This window comes from Strix uralensis, chromosome Z, assembly GCF_047716275.1.
Source record: "Strix uralensis isolate ZFMK-TIS-50842 chromosome Z, bStrUra1, whole genome shotgun sequence".
NCBI lineage: Eukaryota > Metazoa > Chordata > Aves > Strigiformes > Strigidae > Strix > Strix uralensis.
In genome coordinates this window covers 13,452,227-13,478,067 of record NC_134012.1, presented here as the reverse complement: position 1 = coordinate 13,478,067, position 25,841 = coordinate 13,452,227, and the positions used below count along the sequence as shown (strand labels likewise).

Sequence of the window (25,841 nt, the reverse complement as noted above, 5' to 3'; positions counted from 1 at the left end):
ACACACGCATATATACATACACATGTGCAAGTAATTAAAAGAAACAAATTTATTTTCTGATCTTTACTTACAACTCTTTGTTTCACTTTCCATGTACAAATGGAGAAAAATCTTTCAATATTTGGCAGTAGCTCTTGGCACATATGAAACTGCTAAAGCTTCATTCATATGATTATCAAGTGAATAAAATATGAATTCACATACCATAAACACCTGAGCCAAGATCACAATTGGAAAACTGACAGCATTACTGCACAGTATCTGAACCTTCTCATGACAAGAGTGTTGGGATTTGTTTCCTACAATGCTATGAACTTTCTTAGAGGCTCACATTTTCCATACCTAGCATCTATTTCAGACAGACATTCTAAAACATCAGCCAATATTATTCAAAAGTTTCCAGAGGGACACTATGCAAAAATAACAATATTGTTTCTGTAAGATCACATGACTCCAGAGACGTTTATAGAATAGGCTTAACTCTCATGCTTCTTCCATGAGAAATGTATTGTTTTGTCAAAGTATGCCTAAATTTGTTCAAGCTACCTCTCTCTCTAAAAACATACTGCGCAGAGTTGTTACATTCCAGCTTAAATCTCCTGAAGATCCCACTTGAAGTAAGCACACTCTAAGTAAGCTGTGCTGACTTTCTCTGCAATTGCTGCTCCAAAACTCTCAACTAAGAGACAGAGTCATCTCCTGGCCTCGCAACACTGTCCATCCATACGCATCAGCAGGCCCAGCAAAAGGTAGGATATAGGTGGACAACAGCTCTGCTTGAAGTGTGATAAGGCAGAGTAGACTAGGATAAAATCCCAGGGGCAGAAACTGGGAATTAAGTGAATGGAGATATGGACTAGCTAGCTAAAAAACTTAGCATTTAGGGAGAATGAGCTAATGGGCAAACAGGTCACCAGGAAAGAACCCAAATTAAAAAACTAAAAGACAGCAATGATGCTGGGGGCAGGGGTAGGTGGGAGAGAGCCAGCAAGCATGGAAGGGAAGGAAAGAAGCCTCAGTCTGTCAGCTGACAGTATATAATTAAGGACATTTTTGGATGTGTAATAATAGAGAAGGAGGCAGACCAGAGGGAAAACAAGACATTGTATGAGAAATTGGGTGAAAAGGTGGGGAAAGATTATGTGAACCCTGGGAATGGAGCAGGGAAGATCACATTAGATATGGAATGAGCATTTCAGGGTTCAGGGTGAAAAAGTAAAGCAAGCTTGGATTCAGTGGCACAGGCAGGACATGGTAATATGTCCTTCTCTCTAAAGCCTTTTTTTTTCTCTTTTAAACACCTCTCATGTTGATTCAGAACACATACCTTATTTTAGATTCCTTCTGAACTTCAAGTCATGAACAAACTGCAACTGGGAACACTGAGACATGGTGTTTCCAAAACAAAAGAGAGGCAGCTCTCAAAATGTCCACAGCTGAACGAGCCAGGTTGTGGATTAACTGTGCCACAGATGAAGAGACACAGCACAGAGCCAAAATCAGGTTGGAAAGACTTACTAGCTCAGATTCAGTGACATGCAAGTGCAGTTATGACACTTTCAGGCTTAACTTGAGTCTAGCAGCAGGTTAGTGGCTCCCACATAAGCCTTGCCAGCCTCAAATAGCCGTATGCAGCATCAACACTGTGATCCTGGTATTGGCAAGCAGAGTGGCTCAACAAAGTCAGCTCGGGCTGCCTGCCAGGCCTGTTGGACTCAGGCAGGCTCTTACATGGTATTTGGGTGTCTACGCTGTCCTTCTGAGTACACTGTGTTCTGCAAGGGTTTATTAGTTCCACTGAACAACTGAAGCACACTAGCTCTGTGCGTAGGAGCAACTTCCCGCACCTGAGATATCCCAGCTCCAACAGCATGGGCAGGCAAAGCAGAAACACACCCACATGGCCTCGCACAAGCTAGCCCAGTCTGGCAACATGCATAAATAAGCTAACTCTTCCCCTCCTTCTGGTAGTAACTCTTGACTATCTGTATATCCAGATACCCTAACCCCTCTCCTGCTGCCCCCTCCCCAGATCAGGTACTGCGGAGTTCACTGCAAGCTGCCTATAGCTCTGGCAGCTGTTGAGCGAAACAAAACTATGAAACTCCTAAGAAGAACAACAGGAAAACCACCTGCAATTACGATTCTGGAACAGTCTTCCCCAGTAATAGCAAAGTCTAACAAAACAACAGAAAAACCCAGTTGGTTTTGAACTGGAGCTTCCTCAGTTGATGAAAGGGATTCTGTAACATAGTATTTGCAATAGCAGGGAACCAAACACAACTACAGGAGGTCCCTGATAGTCCCACATTCCTGAAATAAAAGCAGAAAGGATACCACCAACAATGAACCCCTACCCCATTGTTTGACGTTTCAAAAAAAGTTGTAAATGGCCTTGAACAGCAAGCCAGAAACCTTCCTACATTAAGAAGTGAAAAAATTACTTATCGTAAGCATGACCTTACCAGGCATTCCAGTAAGCGAGCAGGACGAGCAATAACTATCAGGATTTTTCGGACAAGTTGCTTAATAAATGCCATTTCTCCACTGTCTGATCGCTCTTGAGCCTAAAAGATAAAGTGATAATAAAACAAACTGCATTTGATGTACTACTCAGGAAAGTATATATGTTATTTGGGACACCTTTGAAGGTTTGAAGCATGTACTTGAGACAAAGAGCATGTCAATTTCAAGATGCCAGCAGAAATAACAAGGATTTGAGCAACGCTGTGATTTCAAATTGAAGTAATCCCATTTGTACAATTCTAACACTGGAAGACCAAAATAAAAGTGCTTGCAATGGACATAATACCTTCTTCTTTTTTTTTTTTTTTAACTTATACAGTATTATGACCATTAGTTTTGCAAAAGGGACTACATTTCAATACAACGTACACGTCTCTACATCTACAGTTGTGTCTCAATTTGTTAATAACTTCAGGATGAAATGAAAACTGACCTACATAGTATTAATAAACATAACCAACATCCATGCAAAATTGATACTGATTTCCTATGGTCATGTCATACTAAAATTACAATGATGTGTGTGTATATATATATTAAATAAACTATACTTGCAGAGAGGCTCCATATAAAGGTACATGTAGAAAGGAAGACAGTGAAAAATTTGAGTTCTACAAAGATTACAACAAAGGGGGGGGAAATGCTGTAGAAGAATACACACAGAAAAAATACTTCTAGAAGGTTTGATAACATTTGCACAGTGGTCTGAACTGCATTTCAAATTTCTTTAAAATATCCCTCTCTAAGTTAAATTATATAATTTAAGGATGCTAATGAATGCAAAGAAACCATATCATTCTTCTGATTAAAATGTACTAATAGTTCTTCACTCACATATCAAAGCATTTATTTGTTCTGATTACTAGAAACTGTAGACTTAAGTTCTTCATCATCTCTTGCTTATTCAAAACCACAAAGAGAATTAAGAAACTATAATCACTTAAAAAGTGATTATATAGACAAATAAGTACTTTTTATATAATATATACCTTATATTTTTTGAAGTTAAGAAAAAAACCTATGAAAATATAAAGCTACATATTGCTCTCAGCATAAGCACTACAATTTTAAAAAACACCAAATACCTGAGAAGAATTACTCTGAAGTTTGAAGAAGGAAAAAAGAAAAAGACACAAATACCATCTAGTATTCAGCAATAGGTTTTGGAAGAACCTTAAATGGACCCAAGCATTTGTGTTCTGTGCACTATCAACCAAGTCCAAAGAAAACTCTTTTGTAAATAAAACAACTGCCTATTTTAATCACCAGCAAAATTTAAAGCCCCTTTGTAGAGTTTTGTGAACTCTCAGGTGTGTATGTGAATAAAAGACTCAATACACGTTACGTTTAAGAGGGATGAAGCAGGAAAGTATTCAGGTCCACTTGACCTTGACCTCTGAATTATAAAAATGTTGGTTGAACCAAGCTGCTCAAAGCTCAAGGGAGTCTTCCCCTGGTTATGCAAAGTAATCACAATGTGCCAAGTAGCAGTGGGAGATGCAGCTTTCTACAGAACATCACAGCTGGGAATTGAGAACAAATGAATCACATGAATCCAAAGCACAACTGAGTGCCCATAACCGAGTTGTACAAAGAGAAAGTTTTCTTACTGTCATATTGTGCTATTAATTGTTATCCAGTTGACTCAAAACTTAAGTCTGAATATTTTAAGGTATTATGTTTTTGCTGAACAGGAAATTTTTACATAATAAAGAATTAGCATCATAAACATGACAAAATGAGTGTTTTGGTGCTTTTTAAATAATGCACTGTTTTATATGCAGATTGGAGAATAACTTCCTAGAGTGGGTTTTTTTGTGGGGTTTGGGGGGGTGTGTTAAATGAGTGAGTGAACACATACTCTGAACGCTACTTACCGTGTTTTAAGGGATACATTGTTCAACAGTGATTAACAGTGTTAACAGTGGTTCAGTGAAACTTAGTTTAGACACCTTTCCTTGTATTTTTACATTATCACTAGCATAACATAATTCACAGACAGATATCTCCAGTCAACTGGCCAACTCTGCCTGCACTTTGGCATCATAAAAATGTGCTTATTTCACAAGAAGGTCACTAGTTCAAACTTCCTTTTGACTAGTAAGCAAGCTCTATGTATTTTCTGTTTAAAAAACAGGGTTTCAATAATCCAGAAATAAATCACCAGTGTCTTAAGTTTTGCATTCCTTTATGAAGAGGAAAAAATTCAAAATACAGCAGTTGCAGATAATCTATTTACTGAATAGAAGTTAACAAAAAAGTGGCATAGGAAAAAAAAAAAAAAATCAGCCAAAACCTTTAGCAACTGCTCCTGCATTCAAAAGAAAGCAGAAAAGACATGAATTAAGACAGGCACAGTATCTTAACATTTCATTTGGAAAAATTCCAAGTCAATATCAAATCTGCTGGTCTATCACAATTAACTTTGGCTCATAATGTGCTATCAAATCCCACACAAATAAGTGTACATTACATGCTGTACTCATTGTTTTAAAAATGATACATTCACAAACTGCAGTGACTTATGTCATAGCACATTTATTTTGTCAAGTTCCAAGTTCTTCTTAATTAATTTAGCTGATTACTCTATGGAATTTTCAACACACTTAGAAATGACATTATTTCTGTTAATAAACAGTTTAATTATGAAAATAATATTATAAATATTTAAATAATTAAATAACCTCTAGCTGATGGAAAGCTAAGGGTTGTTTTCTGCTTTCTCATCACAGCAATCAATTAGTAGGGTTGAAAAAGTGGAAAGAGGGTATGTTTCCTCATCTGTCCACATTAAATGGAACAGCAAGCCTCCTCATTTAGGGCTTATGCACACATTCTGTAAGCAATTTATAACTTGCACTGCATGACAAAATGCTGAAATCTTTACAACCCATCTATTCCAGACTAGTACACTAGGATGCCTTATAGTCTTTGTAGTGGTCATTATGTAGACTAAAACTGCTATGAATACCACTTTGACAATTACCTGAGTGAACAGTCATGATTATTTCAAGACAACAACTCTTAGGCAAACAGATGTAAACAATCTTTCAAGCAAACGTAACAGTAATCTCATGACTCATACCTCCTGTAGCAATTTGTCTAATTTGTGCTGTAATTCAAGGAAGTATCGTGATGTGATGAGGCCCTGCTGGGATTTATCCAAACAATCTCGAGCCAGTTCTGTGACCTGATGGTGGGTAAAACTGAGCACTCCATCTGCCAGAGGAAGGGTGTTCTCTGGAGAATGATTTGTTATAATGTCCTGAAGCCTCTCTTCCATCTGAGCTGTGGCCTATAGACAAATAGATACATGATACATTGAATCAGCTTTACATGAAACTAAGGGCCTCAAAGTTTATTTCTGACTCTGCAACATTTCTGTACTGCCTAAGAAGTTACCTAGCTGGAATGAGAGAAATGAGTGGAGAAAAAAAGCAAGCCTACAGAACAGTAAAGTGACAGGTGATGTTTCCTCACATTACCAGTCCTTAAAACCAACAGCCTTATTGTTCTACTACACAGATCCTCCCCTTTGTCTGCCACTGGTGATTAACTGTGCACTAACCTATATCTTCCTTTCATACAGGTTATACCATGAAAATATTTTGCTAGGCAGAACGTGAATGAACATCAACTGATTAAAAGCACCACAGGTCCTGCCAGATGTGTCTGCAGCTTGCTAGATTTGTCTGTTTTACAGAACTATCTGGTTCTCACAAAATAGCAGACACTTAAAAAAGCCTTAAATGTATTTTTATTCGTAAGAAGTAATCCCACACCTCTTAGTTCGTATCTCAAACACTGAAATGAGTATGTTGTTCCACACTTCAGATAGCTGCTCAGTCGCTCTGCAAATCCTGACAAATTTCTCTTCATATTTTTATGAAGACACATGAAGAAATTTCTTCTATTTTTTAGCCACTTTTTGGAACAGTATCAGCTCTACCTTATTTTGTTTTCCAGGGGTCATCAAAATCCTATGAGCAATCAAAAGTGCAGTGCTCCAAGATATACACTTGCACCTAGAAACTCATTTGTATCTCAGACCTCTGGACATGACAGCGATGTGTCCTCACTTGGTCTCACAGTCAAACCCCCACAAATGTGTACTGATCTTCAAAATTAAAGTAAGTATATAATGAGTGTTTGGGAAAAGGAATAAATGCCACTAAAGGAAGGAATTTGCAGGTATATCAGCAGATACTGCACAAAACTTAGCCACAGAAACAATTTTTGGTTTACTAATACAGGATACATTTGCCCCAGGTACACAGCACCTATTGAAATCAAATGTACCGTCAGTTTCTAATCAGCAGGATATATTACCAGCATGACTCACTTCGAAATCAGTTCAGCAGCTTTGCCAAATGAATGTCCAGTTCTCAGCAGGGATTTTCTTTACTGTGATTTTATCTTTGTAATAAGAGCTTGGTGATGCTTTACGAAAGCCATTACAGGGTTGGATCATTAGTTCTCATAACAAAAACACTGCTTACTTAAAACCTATGTAGCCTATCAATTTAGATACTCGGTATCTTAAATAGAATTCATTACCTTTGGGAACCTTTCTTTGTAGACATGGTTCATCATAATTATTTCATTATCACAGCAGGCAGGAGAACGTCCAGGGCTGCAAGCAAAGCAAAACAAATTATCCCTTTAAACTTGTCTCAGCATGAACTACAATTAGTTATTATATTTTTGCAGTTTATTTGTAACAAAAAAATCAACATAGACTTCACTGGAAAGGTACATTCTGTCATCAGTGGTACACTTGGTTCCCTTCTGCTATTTCTGACCAGGCCCTGAAAACTACTACCTGCGTGCTTGACATCTAACTGCTAACTATGTTATTTTCTTAGTTTGTAACTACACTTCAGGATACAGGCAGTTTTGCAACACTTGTGAACATCACCTTTTTCTCAGAAGGGTAACAGAGATATATTTAACTGTTAACTATGACTATACCTGCCCCTTTGACAGTTACATACAATCAAAATAGCAAGACCTGACCACGAAGTCTGTTAGCTACAAGTGAAAAAAGTTAAGAAGAATTAGTCTTTTTTTTTTTTTTAAAAAAACCCCAGATAATTAAAAAAAAAATATCAAACCAATCTATTTCTAATCTGACCAGCAGATAAAGGCAGCAAGTTCCTACAAATAATGCCATATGTATGCTTGAGTCCCATGAACGCTGGGGTACTGTGCTTGTAAGGAAAGCATGAGATTTGCAGGAAAAAAAAAAAAATCCATAAAATATACCCAGAGCCTCGGCTAACCTACAAAACTGCTTTTTGCTATCATGAGCCCCATTGTTCCTCTGCAAAATCTCCATCTGATTTTCCTGGGTTGGTGACACTGGCCCATTCAGTCTGGTTTAGAAGATGTGGAGTAGGAAAGACCCCACAAAGGGGATGCTATTCTCTAGGAGTGACTTTATCATAACATGTACACAGGGGTTGCTTGCATGAGCAGAACTGGCTTTTAGCTTTCTAAAAGGGCAAAACTGAACACTAAAATTTGTTCCAAGATATCACAATGGTGAGTCCTTTAACTGATATGGACAAATCCATTTATGTAGCAGGGTAGGTACATAATTTCACTGTAACACTTCTGCAGCATAATCCCTTTTCTGAAAATGCTTGGCTCTTGTTTTTTCCCTGGAGTATTTGTACACACTCTGTGAGTTCAAATGGAAGATTTTTATTTTTTTAAGTGTGTCCTGGTTTCAGCTGGGATAGAGTTAATTTTCCTCCTAGTAGTTGGTACAGTGCTGTGTTTTGGATTCAGTGTGAGAATAAGGTTGGTAACACACTGATGTTTTAGCTGTTGCTAAGTAGTGCTGAGCCTAAGTTAAGGACGTTTCAGTTTCTCATGCTCGGCCAGCAAGCAGGTGCACAAGAAGCTGGGAGGGACCACGACCAGGACAGGTGACCTGAACTAACCAAAGGGTTATTCCGTACCATAGAATGTCATGCTCTGTACATGAACTGGGGGGAGTTGGCCAGGAGGGACAGATCACTGCTCGGACATCCGTCAGTGAGTGGTGAGCAATTGCACTGTGCATCACTTGTCTTTTCTTGGGTTTTATTTCTCTCTTTTTGCTATATTCATTTTCATTACTATTATAATATTTTACTTCATTTTAGTCATTAAACTATTCTTATCTCAATCCTTGAGTTTAATTTTTTTTCCCAATTCTCCTCCCCATCCCATCGTGGGGGAGGAGTGAGTGGTTGTGTGGTGCTTAGTTGCCACCTGGGGTTAAACCATGACAAAGTGTTAAAAGCATAACAGAAATTAAAAAAAAATGGATATGTGGCAATAAGTACAGTACAATTTCAATCTGTAATCTTCTAATGAAGAAACGATTTTTTTTCTTAGTAACCAGTATGCAGTTTCATGTAGGTAGCAACTATGTTTGTCACAATACTCTACACAGATTTTAAAACAAAACTCAAACCCAGAGTTGAAATATACTGCACTTAAAAACTCATTCCTTAAGATCTGTACACCTGTGAAACTCTTTTTAAACTTCTGAAAAAATCAATACAACAATTAGAAATACACTACTTCCATTTTCTTCCTTCCAGTTCTTGACAACTTATCCATAAAATTTATCTGTGTTTTCCAAACCTAAACTATTCTGACAGTTTAGAACTGATCTTGGATAAAATGTCATCTTACACAAATAGCCACTGCAAATGAAATGCAGAGGCCTGGTCTTCGGGAAACAAGAAACTGAAGTTCATCTTGATTAAAGAAAATAAATGAGTCCATACCCCCCACCTGCCCATTTGTTCTTTATCATGTTTCTTTCCAGATAGTCCTAGGATATAAATACTGAATTACTTTTGCAAATAAAGACTTTATTCTGTGAACAGTTTGAACTCTGAAAGAGAACCAGTGCCACAGTCAGATCAATAATGACTAGCTCATCAAGATAGTTCATGCGGGTTAGTTGCTTTAACACCTAGCTTACAACATTAACCACTGAAGTAAGCAATGATCAACACCAGAAGCAAGAATTTAGAAGGACTATTTGCAGTTCAGCCTCAGATGCGTACTTCTTGTACTATACTTATCAATTTTAAAAAGAGTGAATGCCCGCAATGTACAAAACTATGATGCTCCAGAATATGTGAATTTACATCCAACCCTTATTTCCAGACAACCAAACTCACCTGAGGCTTCGAGACCGAGGGCGCATTGCAGTGGTCATGCACCTGTTATCACTGGCAATGCTTTCAGTGGTACAGAAATGCTTAGACAAAAAATGTAGTTCGTCAGGTGTTGGTTGGTATGGTAACTGGTGTAGCTTCTCTTGGGATGAGCAGGATGACTACAAGAACAGAACAGAACACAAGCTACTATCAGAGTGAAAAAACAGTTTCAAGGCCATTTCAGTGCTCATGAATAAAGCCAGTTAATTTAAAAATTATAGTTACTGTTTCCTACACCTGACTACCAATTTAAAGAAGAATAATTAGTCTCAACTTAATGAGCTAAATATAGAGTAAATACAAAAAACCTACTTCAGTCCCAGAAGAAAGAGCCACTGCATTTCAAAAGTTCAAATTTCTTCTAAGGCAACAATGACATCTAATGTCAGTTATCAGTTAACATACACCAGTACATATGAATAGTTAAATTGGGGTCTGCTGAAAATTATTTGAGTAGGGCAGCATAAGTATGATAATCATAGAGTATAACTAATTGCCACAATACAAATTGTGAATCTACATAATGAAGGTACTTCATTATCCATATTTAAGACATTATTGATGCTTAAAATAAAATGAAACATAATCTAAATTCTTGCTAAAAAAATTCATATGCTATTTTCTTTTAAAATCCTGTACATTCAAAATTAAGTGGAAGAACTTCATACATTTATACAGACAGGTTCTATGGCTGACAAAATCAACAGGATTACACTCAAACCATCCACTTAGTATAAAACAGGAAGATACAGGCAGGTATGAAATCAGAAGTGCTACCACAATTAACTACCCTTTCAAAACTGCAAGTATAAAGCTGCACTATATAAAGCAGTTCAGATGATCATACTATCATATTGTACTGTCTTCTACGCAGCGCGGCTAGCTACTTGATCTACACTAAACATTTGGAGGTAGAACTTGGAAACTACTTCCCTAAGCCTGATTTGGTGTCCTTGTAAAGAACACATACACAGTTCAATGCAGTTAACAACCAGCCTTGCTAATCTGGACTGATGGGTGTAGACAGAGAATGTTCTACTCTTTCTGGTACCAAAACTAGTTTCCAAGATAGCTTGTTCACAAATATCCTTGTATGACTGCACAAAGCTGTTTGGTACCATGCAGACACCCCTTTTATTTTACCTGCAGAGGGGAAGAAGTCAAAAAACTTGTAAATCTTTCTGGAGCTCTTCAGTCTCCAGCTGGCTTTTTCAAGACAAGAAGATTCTTATAGAAGTCAATCTTAATGTGCACATTATTGTTCTCATCTGTCTTCTCATAGAGGACACCAAGGCCCCTGCCTGGCTGCTCTTTTACTGGAGGACAACACACTAAGAGCTCCTTTGCTATATTATCCTTAGTGAGGGAAATCAATAAACTTTCATACTGTATAGACACTGCCCTACATTGCTACAGTCAGCATGTAATATCCAGGCTGGCAAGCACAGAAACTAGACAGTCTTTGTAATTTTCTGGAAATTTGTGTGGTAAAGGCTGAATATATCCTAATTCCTACGAACTCAAGAAAATATTATTTATCACACTAGATCTCATGAAGTCATATCTTAAAAGTAAAAAAGAAGAAAATCCACTACGGGAAAAGGTTAACTCAGGCAGAACTGGTCTACATGAGAAGGCTATATCACAGCAGAACAAATTAAATGTAGCAAGATTGCATTACCTTGCTTTGCTGCAGGCTAAGAAGCATGCATGCCAAGAATTTACCACAATTCACATGTCAGGTAGTAACTTGTCGAGTCACAGTAACTCGTTTATGAAATTCATCCTTAGCACACTGCCATGCATAATTCAGCACACAGCATAGGTAAGTTCTTTCTTATCTCACACTATGGCAGCTAGTTGCAGTTAACCTACAGCCATGCTCCATAAGATGAAAGATACTCTAGCACAGGGAGATTTCCCAATACAGACAGTCACATTGCCATTTTTATAGAATCAATCTACCTCTTCAGCTTCAGGGGATTCTGGGAAGATCAGGAGGACAACCACCAGTATCACACATTTTCTCATATAAGGTGTCACAGAGTGTAGATCGAACAGGATTAAAGTGAGAATCTTTCTTTCACTAACAACTCTCACTTGTATCAGGACCATCGCAGGCACAGTGAGTTTTCTCGGAGGTCTGAATTATGATCTCTGTACAAATTAAATTCTCATAGAAAAACTCTTAAAAATTAGCTCTCTTGGCATTCTAGAATAGCTGCTCGAAAAAGCACGCAAGATTTAAGATATTTTTAATATGCACAACCACACTGCATCACAGCAATGCTTTCTTGTTCCTTCAACACAAAAGCAAATTTGCAGCCAATACCAGCTAATGTAACCCTAAAGTCTCTTCCTCATCTCCTTACTCTATTTCCCCATCCAAATAAGCTTCCAGGAATATCATCTACTGACAAAAATACGCAACTGAGTATTCTTTCACTTTACTATTTTTATAGGCTTGCTCTCCTAGAAGACACACAATCATTTCAACTGCGTCTCATAACTGGCAAGATCTGACCCAACTTGGCTAAAATATGACACACCAAGAATTTATTTTCAAATGAATAATCTTAGCAGGAGATGTTTTCATTTAATTTCAGCTTTGTTGTGAGAACTGGGATATGTGGTACTTGCACCGCTTCTAAACCCAGGAGCTTCCATTAAATTGATAACTCTATCAATCTCTACACTTTAAATATTAAAAAAAAAACCAACAAACAGGCTAACAAGCAATGATGAGCTACACTCATCTGAGCATAACCGTGATTACCAAAGATCATTCTGCCCTGCCTTTGACTTTCAGTTGCTTGTAAAGATCAAAGCTGTGCTCTATTGTGATGTGTAAAAACTGTTTCTGATCTCCAGTTGTATGTCACCTCTGGATTAACATGAATTTCATTTATCCAGCATTGAAAAGGGAGTGTTCTCTATGTACACTTTGGCTATTGCGTGTGAAGTGGTCTCTCCTTGCCTCTAAGAATTTATAAGAATGTGGAGAAGCGGGCTACACAGTGCTAGCTGTTTCAGATGCTGAAAAAGTACATGAAACCAATTAGGTGGGCACACTACCAGTTTTCATTTTCTGTTTCATGTATATCGTCTAGTGGGTAAAAAAATAAAGTGAAAAGCACTTCTACTAAGAAGTAAAGAAATAGTGGCTAGATTTCAAATTCAGAGGTTGTCCCAGTGCTTTTGCAGGGTTCTCAGCAGTAGAGGATTCTTGGAGGAAAAAAACCCCAAAAGTAACCTGTCCTGGTTTCGACCAGGATGGAGTTAATTTTCATTGGAGTATTTCATACCATGTGATGTCATGCCCAGGGATTTAGGTGGGCGGGCACTCTCTCTCTTGGTTTTTTGCTTGGGGCTTGCACGCGCATCATCTGCTCTCGGGTCTTGTTGTTGCTGTGGGGGGGCGGTCGCCGGACTCGGTAAGCCACTGCTATATTTTACCCGTTTTCTTTTTTGGACTCACTATTGTTACTGTTGTTCTCTTGTTATATTTAGTAAATTCTTTCTTTTTATTCAGCCTACGAATTCTCTTCTTTTTGTCCCTCCCCTATTTTACCAGAGGGGTGAATGGCCGGCCATGTAGCGTCTGGCTGTCGGCTGAGTTCAAACCTCCACAGTTTTTGGCGCCCAGTGTGGGGCACCGAGGTTTTTTTCTTTTTGTTTGAGATAACAACAATAAAACCGGTAAAATGTTGATTGCTTGGCTACTTAAGATCTTACCACCTCATTTGCAATACTGTTTCCCATGCTGTTGCTCACCTTCCATGAGAGCTGGGTTAAGGTTTTGTTTCTGTTGTACTATGTGATGCTCATCTATGATAGCGTGCAGTCATCAGTCCTTGGGCTATTTACAGCTGTGTTTGAGAAATTTGGGGAGTTCAAATATCTTTGGAATGTTGACATAAACATGGTTACTGTGCTGTTAGGAGCTAGTGTGTTCCTGCATGTGGTTCAGGTTTTGTTTATGGTTAAGCTACTATTTAAGATTAACCAAGTAACAGAAACTGCAGCCACTACAAGCCCAAGGACAGGTGCTGCAGCTGAACCAGAGAACCAACCCACGACAGTGTCAGTTGCTCCCATACAGAAGAAGAAATACACAAGAAAATCCCCTCGCAGTGTACAGGGTGATGATGAACCAGGCCCATCACGAGAACAGGAGGAGGCAGAGCCAGTGATAGTCACCCAATCCTTGTCCTTGAGTGAGTTGCGAGACATAAGAAAAGATTACAGCCACCAGCCAGCTGAGCAACTCGTTACCTGGCTGCTCCGGTGCTGGGATAGCGGGGCTACTAGCATGGAACTAGAGGGCAGGGAGGTGAGGTGGCTGGGATCCTTGTCTAGGGAAGGGGGCATTGACAAAGTCTTTGGAAAGGAAACACAAAATCTCAGTCTCTGGAAGCGACTTCTGTCAAGTGTGAGGGAGAGGTATCCCTTCAAGGATGACTTTACATGTCGACCAAGTAAGTGGACCACTATGGAAAGAGGCATTCAATACTTGAGGGAGCTGGCTGTGCGGGAGGCAGTTTACTATGACCCAGATAATGCACGGCTACCCACAGATCCAGATGAAGTCCGATACACCTGGCCCATGTGGAGGACTTTTGTAGGGAGCACACCCTCATCATATGCCAATGCATTAGCAATAATGGACTGGGCAGACAAAGAGGGACCAACAGTGAATGAACTGGCTCGCTGACTACGACAATATGAAGAAAGTGTCTCTTCCCCCATCATCGTGGCTGTGAACAAATTATCTCAATATGTCCAGCAACTTAAGGAGAACATGTCCTACTCCCCACCTGCATAGACCAGAATCTCGGCTATTAGGAGCAATCGTTTCTATACTCAAGAGAACCGGTACACACCACGGGGGAAGCTGTGGCATTGCCTGTGTGACTATGGAGAAGACATGAAGAAATGGGATGGAAAACCTACGTACCTCCTAGAAAAGCAGGTGTGTGAGCTGGAAGGAAGAACAAGTACAGAACGTCGTCCTTTCAGGAGAAATGCTGCTCTGGTTTCCAGTAATCAAGTGCCCAAACGGAGCACAAAGGTCAACTTTGCTCATGATCCTACAAGAAGAACTTCTGACTTGTATTCACAAGAAGTGAGTGATCAAGATGAGGCTGAAACCCGTGCACACCACACTTAACCCATTTGTCACTAGCGAGTATTATGATCAACATTAGAGGGGCCCTGCCTCCAGCCAGGCGGAGGACAGGGACAACCAAATTTACTGGACTGTGTGGATTCGACGGCCTGGCACATCCGACCCCAGCAGTATAAGGCTCTAGTGGACACCGGTGCGCAATGCACCCCAATGCCATCAAATTTTAAAAGAGCAGAACCTGTATTTCAGGAGTGACAGGGGGTCTCAACAGTTGACAGTATTGGAGGCCGAGGTGAGCCTAAGTGGAAAAGAGTGGGAAAAAACACCCCATTGTGACTGGCCCAGACTCTCCATGTATTCTTGGCATAGGTTATCTCAGAAGAGGGTATTTTAAGGACCCAAAAGGGTATTGGTGAGCTTTTGGTATAGCTGCCTTGGAAACAGAAGAAATTAAACAGCTGTCTGTGTTGCCTGGTCTATCAGAGGATCCTTCTGTTGTGGGATTGCTGAGGGTTGAAGAACAATGGGTGCCAACTGCCACTACAACCGTGCACCAACGGCAATGTCACACCAATCGAGACGCTTAATCCCTATCCATAAATTGATTTGTCAGCTAGAGAGCCAAGGAGTCATTAGCAAGACGCCTCCCCTTTCAACAGCCCCGTATGGCCAGTGCGGAAGTCTAATGGAGAGTGGAGATTGACAGTGGACTATCGTGGCCTGAATGAAGTCATGCCACCGCTGAGTGCTGCCATGCCAGACATGTTGGAACTGCAATATGAACTAGAGTCGAAGGTGGCCAAGTGATACGCCACGATTGATATTGCCAATGCATTTTTCTCCATCCCTCTGGCAGCAGAATGCAGGCCACAGTTTGCTTTTACCTGGAGGGGTGTCCAATACACCTGGAATCAACTGCCCCAGGGGTGGAAACACAGCCCCGCCATTTGCCATGGACTGATCCAGACTGCACTGGAACAAGGTGAAGCCCCAGAACATTTACAGTACATTGATGACATCATTATATGGGGTAATACAGCAGAAGAAGTTTTTGAGAAAGGGGAGAAAATAATCCAAATCCTTCTGAGAGCCGCTTTTGCCATAAAGCATAGTAAAGTCAAGGGACCTGCACAAGAGATCCAGTTTTTAGGAGTAAAATGGCAAGATGGACGTTGTCAGATTCCAATGGAGGTGATTAATAAAATAACAGCTATGTCCCCACCAACTAACAGAAAGGAAACGCAAGCTCTCTTGGGTGTTGTGGGTTTCTGGAGACTGCACATTCCAAATTACAGTCAGATTGTCAGCCCTCTCTATCAAGTGACTTGGAAAAAGAATGATTTTGTATGGGGCCCGGAGCAGCAACAGGCTTTTGAGCAAATTAAGCAAGAAACAGTTCATGCAGTAGCCCTCAGGCCAGTTCGGACAGGGCAAGATGTTAAAAATGTGCTCTACACTGCAACTGGGAAGGATGGCCCTACCTGAAGTCTCTGGCAGAGAGCACTAGGGGAGACTCGGGGTCGACCCCTGGGGTTTTGGAGTCGGGGATACAGAGGATCAGAGGACTGCTATACTCCAACTGAAAAGGAGATACTGGCAGCATATGAAGGGGTCCGAGCTGCTTCAGAGGAGATCGGGACTGAAGCACAGCTTCTCCTGGCTCCCTGACTGCCAGTGCTGGGCCGGATGTTCAAAGGGAGTGTCCCATGTGGAGTAAATGGATCGCATTAATCACACAATGGGCTTGAACAGGGAGCCCCAGCCATCCGGGAGTATTGGAAGTGATCACAAATTGGCCAGAAGGCAAAGATTTTGGAATGGCACCAGAGGAAGAGGTAGCACGTGCTGAGGAGGCCCTACCATATACTGAGCTACTGGATAATAAGAAGCAATATGCCCTGTTTACTGACAAGTCCTGTTGCATTGTGGGAAAACATCGAAGGTGGAAAGCAGCTGTATGGAGCCCCACACAACGGGTTACTGAAGCTGCTGAAGGAGAAGGTGAATCGAGTCAGTTCGCAGAGGTGAAAGCCATCCAGCTGGCCTTGGATATCGCAGAGCGAGAAAAGTGGCCAGTGCTCTACCTCTATACTGACTCATGGATGGTGGCAAATGCACTGTGGGGGTGGTGACAGCAGTGGAAACGGAGCGACTGGCAGCATAGAGACAAACCTGTCTGGGCTGCTGAACTGTGGAAAAATATTGCTGCTCAAGTAGAGAATCTCTTGTTATATTTAGTAAATTCTTTCTTTCTATTCAACCTACGAATTCTCTTCTTTTTGTCCCTCCCTTATTTCACCAGAGGGGTGAACGGCCGGCCACGTGGCGTCTGGCTGCCGGCTGAGTTCAAACCTTCACATAACTGTAAGAAATATATGACATGAATTCTCTACTGCTGGTTTCTTCTACAAAATTCCAATTTACTGGAAAAACAGGTTTCTTTCCACAAGCCAGAAAATGTTCAATGCTAGGGAAGGCATCTGTTTTAATATTTATATAATGTGGTCTAAGGAAATAGAATTCCCCATAGAATTCCCATAGATAAACTGGCTGGCCATGGCCTGGATGAGCGTACAGTCTGATGGGTCAAGCACTGGCTGGATGGACGGTCCCAGAGAGTGGTGGTCAATGGAGCTAAATCCAGCTGGCGGCCGGTCACAAGTGGTGTTCCTCAGGGCTTGGTGTTGGGACCATTTCTGTTCAACTTCTTTATTGATGATCTTGATAAGGACATGATCTTGATAAGGACATAGAGTGTATCATCAGTAAGTTCGCAGATGACACCAAGTTAAGCGGGAGTGTCGATCTGCATGAGGATAGGGAGGCTCTACAGAGAGACTTGGATAGATAGGATCAGTGGGCCAACGTCAACGGGATGAGCTTCAACAAGGCCAAGGGCCAGGTCCTGCACTTGGGCCACAACAACCCCCTGCATGGCTACAGGCTTGGGGAGGTGTGGCTGGAGAGCTGTCTGGAAGAGAAGGATCTGGGGGTTCTCACTGACAAGCAGCTGAACATGAGCCGGCAGTGTGCCCAGGTGGCCAAGAAAGCCAACGGCATCCTGGCTTGTGTTAGAAATAGTGTGACCAGCAGAAGTAGGGAGGTGATAGTCCCCCTGTACTCTGCACTGGTGAGGCCACACCTGGAGTATTGTGTCCAGTTTTGGGCACCTCAATACGAGAGAGATCTCGAGGTGCTGGAGCGAGTGCAGAGGAGGGCAACGAAGCTGGTGAAGGACCTGGAGAAGAAATCCTGTGAGGAGCGATTGAAGGAGCTGGGACTGTTTAGTTTGAGGAAGAGAAGGCTGAGGGGAGACCTCATCACTCTCTACAGCTACCTGAAAGGACATTGTAGAGAGGTTGGTGCTGGTCTCTTCTCACAGGTAATTAGTGACAGAACAAGGGGGAATGGCTTTAAACTGCATCAGGGGAGGTTCAGACTGGACATTAGAAAAAAATTTTTCACAGAAAGAGTGGTCAGACAGTGGAATAGGCTGCCCAGGGAGGTGGTGGAGTCACCATCCCTGGATGTGTTTAAGGGTCGTTTAGATGAGATGCTGGGGGATATGGTGTAGGGGAGAACTTTGTAGAGTAGGGCTGATGGCTGGACTCGATGATCCCAAGGGTCTTTTCCAACCTGAATGATTCTGTGATTCTAAATATCAAGGGAGAACTCAACAACAGTCTATTATGGAAGTTAAGAGATCCAAGTCCATAAATGAAAGTGATATATTTTTTCATAAATGCAAAAATTATGTAAAACTGCTCCACATTCCAGGATGCATACAGTAGTTAGTAAACTTAAGTGGGAAAGAAGTATTTGAACTAGAATTACCATTTTAAAATTAAAGATGTCAAGGAAAAAGCATATGAGTATGGACTGAAAATTAAAACTGTGTTTTGATATGTTTCTGACACAGCTTTTCATTTCCTTTCTAGCACAAACCTGTTTTTCCTAACAGTGATGGGGTTGCTATGGCAATTACTTATTATCTGACATAACCTGCTTTACATCAATATATTTTAAGTAAAGAGCACAGCATATTTGATCTAGTTCCAACGAGAGGTATATAAACATGTACTATGGAAAATGTTTAGGGAATTAACGTGAATCCAGGTAATTTGCTTGGCAAAAGTAAGATCTACACAGGAAAGAAAGCAGAGGTCAAAAATCAGTGCTGCTGAGGAACAGTTCCCAGGGGAAGAGAAAGCTTACTTAAATTGTAAAAGAAACATTTTTAAAAAAAAAAAAAAAATCAGATATCAGGTGTCTAGTAACATGTATCATTCATAAAACAGTATTTTTGTTCATGATATATCCCTACAGGTAAAAACAAGGGTAGAGATACAAAACAGTTTTTCAAGAGTCATAGTTGGATCTACAAGGACCAAGCCCTTTACTGTAAAGATGTAACTGTCAAAATGCCAACTATTTGCTATTTCCAAAGCAGGCTTCCTCCACAGCTCCTCAGTCTGTCAGGTGTGGCTATCACAACAGACAACTTAGTTCCAGGTTGTAACATGACTCAGTACTTCCTCTTCAGTACAGAGGTGTACAAGATGTGCAAAAGTACAGATTCATACTTCTCTCATTGCCTAGCTTGTAAGTATTGAAGCAGGATCTCATGCACTGCCATGGTGTACATCACAAGTCAGACAGTACATGCATGTCAGGAGGGCTGATACAAGATCAGGCAAAAATTAACAAATTAGACATATATTTATCCTATTATGTATCCCAAAAGATTATTCTATTATAATTATAGCCATCTAAAATGCTAAGTATCTAACCTGTTATAGGCTAGATGCACTAACAGCTCACTACTGCCAAAGAAAAAATGACAGGCAAATGTGTGATTCATCCCATTTTAAGATAGTAGCCTAACCTAGGATGGATGAATCATGTCATAGACTGTCTCTCTTTCTTTCCTGTTATGAAGGCAGCCTCACTTAGGGCTTGATACCTAGCTACCATATAGTTAAACTAAGACAGTATGCCTCCCCTCCTGCTTCTCCACAGGTTAAAAGGGGGCCGTTAAACACTACTCACTGCCAGAAGGTATCTCTAAGCAAACGATGCATTGCCTTAAGTTTTCTTCTATTTCTGTGAAGTAAAGCAGTTTCGTATCCCATATTAATTCACATTCTACCAACAGTAACAAAATCTACATTGCCTTCTCTTAAGGGAAGCAAGCTACATTTGAGAAAAGAAATCTATCAGCACAGCAAAGTGGATACTTACAGAAACAGTTGAGCTGGGTGTATTTGTACCATAGCCAGAAGAAGGGAGAGAAGCCAAAGACCAGCGGCGACCATCAGTCCTGTAGTGAAACTGAGGTTAGTCAAATGAACACTGTGGTATCCTAATACAGAAACATCTATGGAAATATTACTGTGTAAAAATGCAGTTGAAAAACATGATACAAACAGGGTTTTTAATAAAGAGTAAATTTTCACAATGTACCACAATAAACAATCATTTAGCAAAGATGACTTAGGCTTACAATTTTATTCTTTTTAGTGTGCTTTTCTAGTTAAAAATCTATGAGATGAAACAACCAGAAAGTGAATGAACAGCCCCACAGAACTGGTGTCTCACTATACACAAAGAAATGGACCACAGGGAGTTTTCACAACTCTCAGGTATATCAGATGAAAATTAATGAGAAGCAAATTAAAAACTTGTGAACAAATGCAAGCCACAATGCTCTGAACCACAGAATAACCACCAGTCTGCTTGAAATACAAGGGTAGTGCTTTCTAAACCGACATCAGTACAGGATACCAACAAACTAGCAGGCTAATGTCAAATAACTGCAAAGAATGATTAAGTAAAAATAAACTTGTTAGATGGTTAGATATGTAAATCAAGAGAAATAATTTTGCAGCAAAATCATGCTCACTCAGAATAAAAAAAAAATAAATCAGACCCAAACCAATTTCTGTTTTTCACTGCTTGAGGTGAGCTACACACACACAACATGGAATTTGAACATTCAAAGTGACAAATCAAAAAACAACTATGGGAACCATGTTTGGATTTTTGAGGAGGTAACATTTACCTGTCATTTCGGTGCCCATGGCTGGAGTACAATAGTATCAAGTATGTTGAAAAAAGCAGAATAATACATAAGTAACAAAACAGGACAAGTTTTTATTAGTAAACAGTATGATAGTGAGTGTAAGGAGGAAGGAGAATTGAAGCTCTGTATGACAGCCAGTACAAAGATCGTATCTCAAGTCTTATTTACCTAAGAAGTATAATTCCATAAAGAAGAATTGAAGTCATGCCAAATCAGGAACCTTAAACCTCCTCATGCAGCTTCCCTACCCTTCAAGCTAACTGTCTAAAAAAACCTTGCTTCTCTCCATACTAACACCTTATTTCCTACTCCCATTTATCCATCTGTAAACTACAATCCAAGTCTCTGGGACTTTGAATACATACAGTTTGAGAAAAGAAACTACAGTACATCATTAGTGTTAAAATATAAAGACAACGTGTTAGAGGGACTATGACTATATCAAAGACTGAACTCTGGAAAAAACTTCCTCCTTCTCCATAATTTTGCTTTTAATTCATTAATTCTCCTCCCTTCTCCCCTTCCCCCAAGTATGCATGAGCTACCTCCAGATAAATGAACTATTCCAAAGGAGTTTTGCTACATTTTGGGTCAGCTGCACAAGTTAAATATGTTCATATTTGAAAGAACAAGAACTTGGAAGGTATTTAAACATGGGTGACACCCATATATTCTGCAGCTGTGAGACAGAAAGTACTTCCTTACTGAACAACTCATAATGAACAGGGGTCCTACATCACATAGCAATTCTCACACAGCAATTCCCATACAGAAGGGCCATCAAGGATCAGGATGGGATATCACTGAAAGTTATCTGGGAAGCAAAGGTGGGAGAATAGGAGGCACCCATAAGGGAAAAAGGGAAAAATGGGTAGCAAGCCCCTACAGCATTTACCCCGGATTCTCATACACCAATTGTCCCTGCCCTACAGTGCGGTTCTCACCACTGGAAAGCAGGATCTGTCACCTACCCATGGGCTTGTATAGATGTTGGACTTATACGTACCAGCAGAAGAGGCCTAAGCAGTGGTTACCAGAGGCATAGACTATTCCTGGGCATTGATCACCCACGAGGTGTGGGCAGAGGGAGGCGATACTTGTGGAGGGGGCTGGGGAACACAGCCTCCAGTCCGGTGCACCGGCTGGCAGCACAGCAGAGGGTCACCTTTCTGCTGCTGCTCCCTTTGCTGCTGCTGCTGTGTGGCATGGCCAGCAGTTGATAAGAAACAGCTAAGCTGGGAAGCCCTCCTTTTTCACAGGAGGCTTCCATACTATTTCCTTTGCCTTTCTCTCCCTTTCTCACAGTTCCCCAGCCTTTTGGTATCCCCACTGACTGGGGGGCAGTGAATGGAAAAGGAATATCTACCTCACCTCTGCTCCTTCAACCTGGTCCAACACACACAAACACAGACACAGACACTCTCTCTCTCTGTCCTTTCCTTCAAGTCATCATTTACAAAACATAACAGAAAAGGCATTAAGTCCTAAGTCTGAGAACTGCTCTCAGTAACCACAGGGCAATTTACTACCAAAATACATCCTATCACAGGTTATAAGAAGAAAACTACAACACAAATACCAAATTAATATGAAAATTTTACATTATTGCTGTTTGAAAGTGTCAAACATTTTCACTATAAACATAGAGTAAAATCAGTTTTCGTAGAACAAAATCAGTTTCCATAGAACACTGCTCTAAAGAAGTTTCTTGAATCCCACTGAAGCAGTGAAATATTTTGAAATCACAGAAAGTTCTTGTGTTAGCATTCCTTTACTTAAAGAATTTATTTAGAGCCCATTAGAGGGCTCTAAAAATGGTCCAAATCCAAATGAAACACTGGTAAACGATTCAGTTTTTTCCTCCTGAATTTTGAGGTCTGCAAAATAATGATTTAAACTTTCTGTTGCTTATGGGTGGGAAAGGAAAACTACTTCCTGCCTGCTGGATTTTTAAGTAATGCTCAGTCTTTCACATCTGCTTTTTCCATTATAAGCTATTTCTGGATTTAATGAATCTTTCTAAAAATATGCTCACAAACAAATGTAATCTATAAAGAGATAGTTTTCCTTTTTTTAAAGATACTATAAAGAGGAAGTAGGTTCAAAAGAAATACTCAACTTTAAGGTGTTGATTAGACATCATAGGCTATTAGAAAGATTGACAAGATCTCTTGCCACAGCTGAATTAGATTCAGGTAAAAGGAATACACAAGTAAAGCGTTCTCCCCTTTGCAACTTTTGAAGAGTGCTATGCCATTTCCTCACGCTTACTTTTGAGAGCTTGTGTGTGCTACTTTATCAAACTCCCAAAATAAAGGGAGTAAAACTATAGCAGCAAGTGCTGTCTCACTGCAAATGCAACAGTTATGTGTCCGGCACTACTTAATGGCAAAGAAAGCCACAGCATTCCAATTTAATTTTCTGTGTACATACTCTTGGGTCAATTTATCAACTGTGCCTACCCTCCCAGGCTTAGAGTTAATGAACATTTTATTTGAGGTAGGCTGACAAGGTGTTAAGTGATAGGGAACCAAAGTGGCATGAATAGGCAGTCTCCCATGACATGCTATCAACTTAGGTTACAGTTCATTTAATAACAATTTACTTCACAGATCACTTCAAATTCACTTTTGATCTTCAAAAATTCTACTAGTATTAATTAATCCTCACAACACTTCTATGACGGAGCTGACTGTCTCAGCGGTACAGACAGTGAAACTGGTCAGGATCAGGTATTAAAGGTATGATGACAGTATTGCTGCTGCCAATAAAATCAGGCCCCAAACTCAGGACCTCTATAATAGTGCTCTTACAAGCGATGCACTTCTTGCATTAAGAAAAAAAAAAAAAAGAAAAAAACCCTAGATGTAGCTTAAAATTTCCCCATATCTCAATGGACGGGGAGATGATGTCAGAATTGGACCTATTACAATTAAGTCATTAAAAAATTTTCATTTTTTTAAATTCAGAAAGGTATGATTGCATTGTGTCAATCATCCAGTACAACTCTGTTGTAACTGATATTTAGGAGAGTCTACACAGGCGAGATAACAACTGTCATTCTAAGTGATAGACTTAGATGTATTTGCAATCACCGCCTAAAACATATGGGTCCAACAACATCTCCTCTATGTAAAATGTATGCTGCATACTACAAACAACCTCTTACCTTCGTGCAAAAGAAAAGTGGGCTGAGGCACTGGGAGAAAAATTCCTAGGGCTATCCTGAGGACTATTCCCTGTTGAGAGGGGGAGATACACAAAAAAATTATTATTATGATTAAACCCCCCCCCCAAAGAACCCACTTAAAAACATTCAGACATACTAATTCAAGCATCTCCAAGCAGGTTAGAAACTAATTTCAGAACTTCTTCTCACACAGTCTCTGAGAAAATAAACTCTGAAATAGAATCTTATTTCAACTCACATTTAATTTACATTTGATTTTTAGTTATTGGACTTTACAAGTCATAGAAAACCCTCTATTTAGCCCTTTAAGCTGAGAATTCTCAAATTAATTTGAGAATTAAAGTTTAAAAAAAATAGTGTATTAGCTTGAAAGAAATATATTTTTAATGTCAGAAACAAGGTGGTTTTTTTGAAAATCACACAAAACATTTGAAAAATAGAAAAATTACGATCAGTGTTATTTTGCCCTTGCACCAAGTCTCTATAGCATTTCCACAGGACCTTTATTCTCATTTCTTTCATTGTTCTTTTTTTTTTTTCTAGCTCCAAAACAAACAAGCAGACAAAACACACTGAATTAATTTTTTTTTCCCTTAGTTCTATTAGACCAAGGCACGGAAAGGTGACCACCCTCTCTGATGGGCACACTGTGAACGGGTCGTAACTTTAGGGTCTGTTACTTCTTCATTTTAAAGCACCAGACCTCCTGCTGACCAGCATGAGTGCAGAAAGAAGGCAGTTGCTGAGAGCTGCTCCTGCCACCTCTGCCCCTCAGCACATGGCACTAGAGGAGACACAATATCTGAAGAAGAAATAAAGATGATCCCTGGGAAAAAACCAAACACACACCAAAACCTAAAAGGATTTGACTTAAAGTAGCAGTGGCATACATCTAGCAGTCAATCCTTCCTTAAATAGGGAACAGACTGCAACAAAAATACATCAAAGAGAAGTAATGTATTTGGTTGTAGCATTTTATTTTTGGACATGAGACCACAACATTAAGCAACAGGAAAAAAAAGCTCTAATGTACACAGAATCAACATTTAATTTCTGAGGAGAAAATTACTACCTATGTGTGAAAAGGCCAGTACAATATAGCGAGTCCTTGAAAGGACTTCAAGTGGCATTGATTTCTACTCAAATTTTTGAATTAACATTGCATTTACAGTGATGTCCTTAACAGATCCCATTAACTCTGTACAAGATAGTGTAATCATGGACCCATTAGGTAGAAAACATAGAGAACACATCCACCCCCCTGCTTTTCTTTGGCTAGAAGCAGATGCAAGATGTTTTTTGAGCTGTGCTTAATCGCATCTTCACAGCTGCTCTTCCCACAGCCCCAAGAGACAAGGATTCCACTCTCATTGGCCAATACCCACAACTTTTTTTGCCTGTTTATCTATCACAACTGAATTACGTCCTTCCAACTTTCCCTCCTCCCCCTCAAGATCCCAGCTTCTTCATTACCCTTCAGACACTTCTGAGGGCAAAGATTATTTTTCCCTGAAGTTGGGGTGGTGGTGGTGTGTGGGGGGGAAGCAGAGGGACTGAAGCTACATGCATGGCACAGATTTCAATCTTTATTTGGGGACTAACACAATTTATTCTTGTCCTTCATGAACTGCAAACACCAAATTACTGAGAGCAACAGTTCATTTAATTTAACAGCTAACTGGATTTCTT

General features: G+C 40.0%; 1 protein-coding gene across 4 annotated transcripts in view; it reads right to left on the bottom strand.

Moving 5' to 3' along the window:
- Positions 1 to 25,841, bottom strand: part of MAST4 (microtubule associated serine/threonine kinase family member 4) — a 244,213-nt gene that overhangs the window by 46,338 nt on the left and 172,034 nt on the right. For 3 of the 4 annotated variants that reach the window (XM_074855037.1, XM_074855041.1, XM_074855038.1), the window contains 7 exons: positions 24,132 to 24,201; positions 20,942 to 20,962; positions 20,122 to 20,200; positions 9,714 to 9,871; positions 7,084 to 7,159; positions 5,612 to 5,821; positions 2,466 to 2,567 (listed from right to left, as the gene is read on the bottom strand). In XM_074855037.1, coding sequence (XP_074711138.1) covers positions 2,466 to 2,567; positions 5,612 to 5,821; positions 7,084 to 7,159; positions 9,714 to 9,871; positions 20,122 to 20,200; positions 20,942 to 20,962; positions 24,132 to 24,201 — 716 coding nt within the window. The remainder of the gene's footprint in view (positions 1 to 2,465; positions 2,568 to 5,611; positions 5,822 to 7,083; positions 7,160 to 9,713; positions 9,872 to 20,121; positions 20,201 to 20,941; positions 20,963 to 24,131; positions 24,202 to 25,841) is intronic. The other variant, XM_074855040.1, reaches the window with a different exon arrangement.